At 44.1% G+C, this 8,538-nt stretch overlaps 2 protein-coding genes across 2 annotated transcripts; one reads left to right on the top strand and one right to left on the bottom strand.

Moving 5' to 3' along the window:
* Positions 1-422: 422 nt before the first annotated feature.
* On the bottom strand, positions 423-3,036 carry fbxo45 (F-box protein 45). Its single transcript, XM_084474969.1, has 3 exons — positions 2,581-3,036; positions 1,595-1,951; positions 423-740 (listed from the first exon to the last, which is right to left on the bottom strand). Exons 1-3 carry the CDS (start codon positions 2,941-2,943, stop codon positions 555-557), a joined length of 906 nt encoding a protein of 301 aa, XP_084331095.1. The 5' UTR covers positions 2,944-3,036; the 3' UTR covers positions 423-554.
* A 482-nt stretch (positions 3,037-3,518) lies between these two features.
* On the top strand, positions 3,519-8,232 carry fam168b (family with sequence similarity 168 member B). Its single transcript, XM_084475251.1, has 7 exons — positions 3,519-3,635; positions 4,256-4,347; positions 4,510-4,584; positions 6,273-6,403; positions 6,858-7,059; positions 7,266-7,381; positions 7,901-8,232. Exons 2-6 carry the CDS (start codon positions 4,278-4,280, stop codon positions 7,367-7,369), a joined length of 582 nt encoding a protein of 193 aa, XP_084331377.1. The 5' UTR covers positions 3,519-3,635; positions 4,256-4,277; the 3' UTR covers positions 7,370-7,381; positions 7,901-8,232.
* The last annotated feature ends 306 nt before the right edge of the window (positions 8,233-8,538 follow it).

The raw sequence follows: 8,538 nt of genomic DNA on the forward strand, positions 1-8,538 counted from the left end.
GCTCACACTGGGTTCGGCATGGTCAAGCACAATGATCCAGTCCATGGAGGTCTGCGTTAACCCTGATAACTGGCTTACACTCACTAATACATTGGCTAGCCTTTTTAAATGACACATATGGGATAAAAGTATTGGCCACAGTTCATGATTGCTTTGGCCCTGCTTAAGAGACATAAAATGCTCAAGTAAAAGGTCAGGCGTGGTGAGCCTAAAAACCTAAATTCATGTAAGCGTGAGTATTTTCCCTTATCCACCAAACGGAAAGAGTCCAGCATCACATGACCAACGGACATACCTTATATGACACGACCACTCCCCCGGATCCCACCGAGTCTGGAATAGATATAACGGAACCACAAAGAAGCCCCCCCCCCCCCCCCCCCCCCCGTCTCCCCCAGCCTGCTCCACGTCCCCCTTCAGCCCAGACTGACCCACTTCTGTGAGGTGCAGCTCTGAGTACGCTGGCCCGAGGTCACACACAAAACTAAAAACAAGGTCCCAGGAAAGGTCCATCCCCGAATACCACCCAACGAGTTTGGCGACACAGATGGCCCCTAGCCGTCCAGGGGCTTGCCCAGGTACACCATGGTGACCTCTGTGTTGCCGTACACGGCAGACACAGCAGGGAACAGGCAGGCTTTGGGCAGTCCGCGGAACGCCACGCCCAGGAACTCAAAGCCCCTTTCGAAGGCTAGCGTCTTGTCATCCATGTCCAGGATCACCCGTATCCTCTCGCCGATCTGTTGGCACACAAGACAGGAGGAACCTTAGAGGCTGGCTATACACCGATAGGAGGCACCTTAGAGGCTGGCTATCCACAAGTTTCCACCGCCCCGTGATGCTTTATGCGAATTGTGGGCTTCACTATCGGTTACTACGAGTTCGATGTAAACAATCGCCGTCTGTCATTCATTCCGATTTCAACCAATTTGTTTAGTTAGTTCAGTTAGTTTAGTTTTGTCCGGTTGTAAGTACATCCTCGAACGGCACAAGTTGTTCCCAAGCTTTTTAAAGCCATAATTTCATTCAGCAACAGAGCGACTATATATAGTGATGTGATTAGCCTGCCAGCTGATCAGCTAAAAACACAGCTGAGGCGTGTGGGCGGCCGTAAGTGTGGCCCACATATCCCCAGTAACCACCCCAGGAAACTTGTGGATACACAGACAGGAGGCACCTTAGAGGCTGGCTATACACAGACAGGAGGCACCTTAGAGGAAGGCTATACACAGACAGGAGGCACCTTAGAGGAAGGCTATACACAGATGGAGGCACCTTAGAGGAAGGCTATACACAGACAGGAGGCACCTTAGAGGAAGGCTATACACAGATGGAGGCACCTTAGAGGAAGGCTATTCACAGACAGACAGGAGGCACCTTAGAGCCTCAAACCAGTACAAGAGACAACCTCTCCAAAACAATTATTGAAATTGCTGGTAATATTTTGTAAATTGTAAATCTTGAGGAGGACTCCATTAGAATCCTCCCTCCCCACGTCCTAAAGTGGTTATACTGGGCGGTATCATGCGTTCCAGACTGGTATAATAGTACTGTGTTTGAGGTGTGATGGCGTGATCTGCAGCTAGATAGCTACCTGGTACTTTGGTGCATTGTTGCACTGAGGGAAGTTGCCGTTGACTTGGCCGTTGTGTAGCAGGTTGTTGTCCACGAGGTTCCAGCCCCAGCTTTGGTCGTCACTGCCCAGCAGAGCCACGTAGCCCTGGCATTGCATGTTCGCCCGCTTTGTGGCCAGTCCAATCACTGCCACGGTGCCCAGGGGCCCCTCCCACCAAATCTCCCAGGCGTGACGCCCCTCGGAGAAGCCAATCTTGCCACGGGCGCCGTCGGTGCTCTGGGCGATGGGGTTGCGGTGGAGGGTGAAGCCATTCTTCTTGACGTAAACGTTGCGGGAGCAGTCATGGGTGCTAAGAGCATGTTGGTAGGACTTGAGCTGGACATTTCCAGAGACACAAAGCAATGGTGTGAGAATGGCACTTGTGGCAACACATTATGATAAACGTTTACATTGGAAAGATGTATCTAAAAGAAACAGGAGTCGATTAAGCTTTGCCCTCTACTTTGCTCTTCAGTTCTATTCAGATAAGTTATACAACTGAGCCAGCCCCTTTAGGGAAAATACATCATATATATTGACACTATGTGATAGCATTAGAAAAAAAAAGTATATTTATTGTCTAATATGGCCGAGTTCTCTGGTTCTGGATCATCTGTGAGCAAAGCAAGGAGCCCGGGAATCAATGTGACACAAGACGGAGTCAGACATCCCTGATAATAACAAGCTGTGCACTACAGTGTCAAAAGTACAAGGGGAAATTTACAAGAGGTAACAGGGCACAACCCCCAAAATATATATTCATCCATCTCTATTGATGTCATAATTAATCTATCATCCAGCGTTCTTACAGCCATGTACAATATTTGATGTTGCTAAATATGTTAACAATCTTTGCTAGACAGTTGAAACACACATCCTTATTAGAGAGTCGTTCAGCCGCTGTCCGAGGTAATCAAACTATTCCTGTGTCTAGCAATAGAATGATGCTCGGTTGGTAAACATACCTTCCCCTTGTACGTAGGCAGGTTGCACAGAATATCAGATCGAAGCGCCTCTTCGCTCAGAGAGCGAGCGCAAAGACTGCGCCACACTTCGCTGTTTTCGTCGGCGAGAGTGGTATTCCAGTGCCAACACACTAACGAGCATTGCATTAAATCAGGCAAGTCCAAATATGAAAATATATGTTCAAGAACCCGGCCAGGCAACCTGCCAGCCACCCCGGTACATCCACCCACTGTAACATAGGAAGAGCCGGCGGAGCTACAGCTAGCTGCCGCAGCTGCGCCTATACAAGAGGACGCACCTACAGCGGCCGCTCCCGACATTATTTGACTTAATGACGATATATGCCGATACGCTATACTCATCTATGCCATATAAAAATTGCTAACATGTATTAAGTGCCCGAATTTGGTCATTGTGTGGCAAAATTTCGCATAGGTTGCGGTAAAAACACAACAATCTGGACCCTGCCCAATTTAATGGCTGAAAGGAAGCGATGCATCAAGGTCCTGGAAGAGGAAAGATGGGAGTTAAAAAAAAATAAAAGAATAAAACGCTCCGCACCACATACCCATCGTTGTCATTTTTTAAATAGTTAAATACGTTTTTAATGCGTTTTAGAATCAATCTACAAGTTAGTGTAGATTGTTAAAGTTTTTTTTTATTTTTTTATTTTTTAAAGGTATCGCTTCTTTTAAAACAGCCTTTCAGCTGCCAGGACTGTACAGTTTACAATTAATCTCCGTAAATCCAAATCGTTCAGTTAATATCTAGTTTACGGTCTTGATATCTGTAAGAAATGTAGTATTTTGAATTATAAATGTTTGATTTAATAGTAAATTTAATTACATTGTAATACAAAATAATAACACAAGACAATGACGCGTTGTCTATCACGTGACCAAACCGTCGGATGTGACGCGCATTGCTCAAAAGAGTTGAGCGAGCTCTGGAACCAAAACATCAGGATCAAGATCAAGAGGTTGACAAGCAGGCACAGGCACAGCCAAAGCAGCACACCTTAAGGCACATTCAACTGGATTATAATCATATTTAGGTAATTAAGATGTATTTATCTATTTTATATTATTGTATTCCACAACAAAATGAGGTGATGGGGGTGACACACGGTCAGGTGAATGTTTTGCCACACTCCGCGGCCCGACGCTGTCCCGATATTACTGGTCACATTCAAGTATAGTCCTACAAGCGTTTCAAATCTACCATTGTTTTTTCAACACAACGTGCCATTATGCCTGCGTAAACAGCGGACTGACCCAACCGACCAAAGGCTTTGTTAGCTAGCTAGTAGTAGCTTGTTAACTGTGATGCGTCAATTATTGTGTTTGTGCGTGTGTACACTTTGGATTTCTAGTCCACTCAGGTTATACAAAATAGGATTGTCATATGGCATCCACCCCATCAATATGTGTATTGATGGGGTGGACTTATTTATTAGATTATCTCTTGTACAGGTCCCTCTTTATAATGAGAATCAATGTTTTGTGTAGAACTATATTTGGGCCTGGTGTCAAAACCAAACAACATTTATCTGTTCATAATACAATGACGTATCCATTGAATTTTGTCCTATCCTAATTATACACATTATCATCTGTCACATATTGAGTAACCATCAATAGTAACTGCGCTGTTTTTGTAATTTTCCTTTCACAGGTCTTGTCTTTCAGCCACAATAATGAACCCTGTTTACAACCCTGCACAACCAGGGGTCCCCTATGCCAACCAAAAGGGTATTGCCTACCCAGGTAAGATACACTTTGTTGTGTGACTGTCTATACATGTTTATTATACTACATCGAACAGGCTGTGTGGTTTCTTCACTGATTGCCTTCAGTTGATTGCAGTGGTTATTCTCATTAATCTGTCATCACGTCTCTATGTTTTTCTCTCTGTTCTAATCATGCAAGCTGGGTTTCCTGTTGGATATGCCCCAGCATACACTCCTGGTTTGTACCCAGGGGCCAACCAAGCCTTTCACACAGGTAAGGATAAGGGAAGGTCACTTCTCAGCTTGCAAGGCTCTGCCCACCACATATATAGTTGCCGCAAAACTGATTGGTCAGTGAGCACCAGTATGCAGAATGATTGCAATAAATACTGCATCCTGCGTATTATATCAGAGGTAAATAACGATACATTTGTTAGGAAATAGTTTTGACAGAATATTTTATTTCAAAAGACCAGTGCTCCAGTGCTGGTACAGGGGAGAAAGTCTACAGACAAACCATTTCATTTGTGGCTTCTAAGCCAATCAATTATGTAATTATGTATTCTGAAATATATGAAAGGGAGACATAAGAAAACAAGTCAGAGGAAAAGGAGAAAAGTAGTCTGGTGAAAATCAAGATTTTAAAAATTAGTGAGCAGGCTTGTACACATTCATTCTTACCACAGGCCCTAACAAACTAAGTCTCGCTTGTCAAAACTGTGGCAATAATAAAACGTGGCAAGGTGAAGTGTTATTCTGAAGGATGCACACTTCTTAAGTGCAACTTGACCAACTCAAAAGCTCAGGGCACGTAAAATATACAACCTGTACAGCCAGACAGGATAGGTCATCTAGAACCCTCTCATTCATTAACATCTCAGCAATGTTCTCTCAAAAAGTACATTAATCAATGGGGCTTTTAAGGAGTTGTGGGGAAATATTAAGCCAGTCCTTATGTCAAATTCAACAGAATAAAAAAAAAGACATTAATATTGACAGCGGATGCAGTAGCAAAATACATGTATTGTATTACAAGCTTTACCTAGAGTATAGCCACTACTTTTGACTATCGTTTTTATTTAAATAATGTAATTTAAGGTGTTACTGATTTTTAAAGGAAACACTGACTCATGATCCTGTGCACGATGGGTCACAAAAAGGTGCCAAGACTCAAATAAAGATTCATTTAGCACAGCTGGAATACAGCTATTAATAGTGGTGAACCATGCTATAGACTTGGCTATTGTTTACTCCACAGAGGTATCGGACAATGCTCAGCTTACTCAAATAAAGATTCATTTAGCACAGCTGGAATACAGCTATTAATAGTGGTGAACCATGCTATAGACTTGGCTATTGTTTACTCCACAGAGGTATCGGACAATGCTCAGCTTACTCAAATAAAGATTCATTTAGCACAGCTGGAATACAGCTATTAATAGTGGTGAACCATGCTATAGACTTGGCTATTGTTTACTCCACAGAGGTATCGGACAATGCTCAGCTTTTGGTATGCTAGTATCTACAACAAAGTTATGTAAGGAGGAGGACCTGGTAGGTCCACTTGAGACACGTACACGAGGAGGGGACATCTACTTGGAGATATCAAGTCTCCATAACCAACCATAAATGGTCCTTGGCCCCAATGGAACACAGTTTTCTCTCTTTGTGCAAGACGCATAGAGGATGGACATTGATTGATAAATGCATGCTATTATACCATACTTTTAGAAGAAGAGAGCGGGTTATAGTCCCCTGGTAGTCACAGTTGACAGGTTGATTGAATGCACCATGAAAAGGATCAGACTCTAAGATGATAATGTTCCCTCCAATCATTAGAGGGAACGTTGGGAATGTACCATGCTGCTGGCTTCACCCGCATGACAACCTTTTATTTTTATTCACTAACTTAGTTTGGGCCTATGTGTTTGAACCTGTGATGTTTCTTCCCTTCGCCATCAGGCTATGCTGCACCGTTTAAAATGTCTCCCAGCACGGGCGCAGTTCCCCCTTACTCCACGGCCCACAACCCCTACCATGCAGCTGTCTACCCCATGAGGAACACTTACCCCCAGCAGAACCCTTACGCACAGGTCAGTTCGGACAGAGGGAGGACTATTTCTTTAATGAACAAAGAGTTGACCGTAGTACCATGCCTAGTATTCAAATTAAATCACTATTGGTGTTGTGCACGCCACGGCCACCCAGGCCAATGTTACCGTGCTGTGCAGTGTTTCACCTCCTTTGTTCAGCCTACTGCATGGCGAGTCCAACATTTTATATAGCCTGTAACCACATTTCACAGGTATATCATCAGTTTTAGCCTTTTATTATTCTTTTACAGTTGACTAAGATCATTGTTTGCTACTTTCAGATGTTGTGCACATCGATTCTTTTGTTGGTTGATAGATCACCATCTAGTGTACATTTGGTGTAATGACACCCTGTTACATAGGTTTAACAGACAGTTTACACTTCCACATAAGTTTAGTTTATTTCTATAAGGATTATTTGTGTTCTTTTGTTTTCTTCCGCCTGTTGAACCAGGCGCTGATGCCATCACAACAGCAAGGCGCCTATTACACACAGCCATTCTATGCCCCACAACCACATGTCATCCATCACACGACAGTGGTACAACCCAATGGCATGCCGGCTACCATGTATGCCCCTCCCATCCCCCAGCCCCGCCATAACAGTGGCGTTGCCATGGGGATGATGGCCGGGACCACCATGGCCATGTCAGCCGGTGAGCATGCGTGACTTGTAACTAATTTTCTGCTACCCGGCCTCATTAGCATTGGTAGTGTTTAAGAATAAACAGTTTTCATCATTTAAATTTTTCTGTTTATTGGCATTTTGAAGTCAAGGTTAACCAGCCCAACCCAGCCCTATTCTGAATCCTATTCTTTCCTCTGCAAATGGAAAACTTTGAATGTGTGCTATGATTTACAGGAACTTTGTTGACCACCCATTCTCCAGCTGGGGTCCAGCCCCACCAGGTCACCTACCGCCCACCCGGCACTCCCACCTACAGTTACGTGCCACAACAGTGGTGAATGAACAGTAGAGTAAGTCACCTTCACTTACGTCCCACAACAGTGGTGAATGAACAGTAGAGTGAGTCACCTTCACTTACGTCCCACAACAGTGGTGAATGGAGAATAGCGTGGGTCAGCTAGTTCCGTGCCACCACAGTGGTGAATGGAGAGTAGTGTTGGTCAGCTAGTTACGTGCCACCACAGTGGTGAATGGAGAGTATCATAGGTCACCTTCACTTACGTGTCACCCCAGTGGTAAATGGACAGTAGCATTGGCCAGCTAGTTCAGTGCCACCACAGTGGTGAATGGAGAGTAGCGTTGGTCAGCTAGTTACGTGTCACCCCAGTGGTGAATGGACAGTAGCATTGGCCAGCTAGTTCAGTGCCACCACAGTGGTGTATGGACAGTAGCGTTGGTCAGCTAGTTACATGCCACCACAGTGGGGAATGACCAGCAGTCCATTCTGCTGGCCGCCAGCTGCCAATTTTTCCTCCATGATATTGCATTCTAAATTTCTATTCATGCTGCATATTTTCTTCTCTCCCCAGGTCACAGAATCGTTGATATGTATTCACACTCTTTTTTTGGGGGGTAAAGACCTGCAGTTCCAGTGTCCTATACCAGTTGATTTTCTACCAGCATAATGTGAGCCAGAATCACAGTCATGTGCCCTCTAACGGGGGTGATGAAGAGGCCCACAGCCACGGCCGTAGCAGGCGGAGAGATGGCTGCTAATCTTATGGCACTATATAACCTGCTGCATATCATCCCAGGTCTCCATGCTCACTGACCTACTGTTTTTATTGGAGGTTTTCTATGTGGACCTTTTTTATTTTGCGTGTGTGTGTGATATATATATATATATATATATATATATATATATATATAAATAAAAAAGCTTGGATTAATATTATTTCGGTTTTGAGATTCATATGCCCTTTACCATGTTGAATGCATGTGTGTGTATAGGTATATGCAGTAAATGCTTGTTCAACTTACCTTCTGTGGTAGATGAAAAAGCAACAAAAGTCGTAAATCCAAAGGAACTAAGTAATACAATAAGTCACAGAAATGCCAAGGGTCAAATGCGAACATGAGACAAGGAAAAGTGATTTGCTAATTTAGTGCGATAATGTGTCTGGAGAAAAGAGTCCTCGCTGTCACTCTAAGTGATGCCAGGTGTGTG

The sequence above is a fragment of the Micromesistius poutassou genome (genome assembly GCF_964030765.1).
Source record: "Micromesistius poutassou genome assembly, chromosome: 11".
NCBI lineage: Eukaryota > Metazoa > Chordata > Actinopteri > Gadiformes > Gadidae > Micromesistius > Micromesistius poutassou.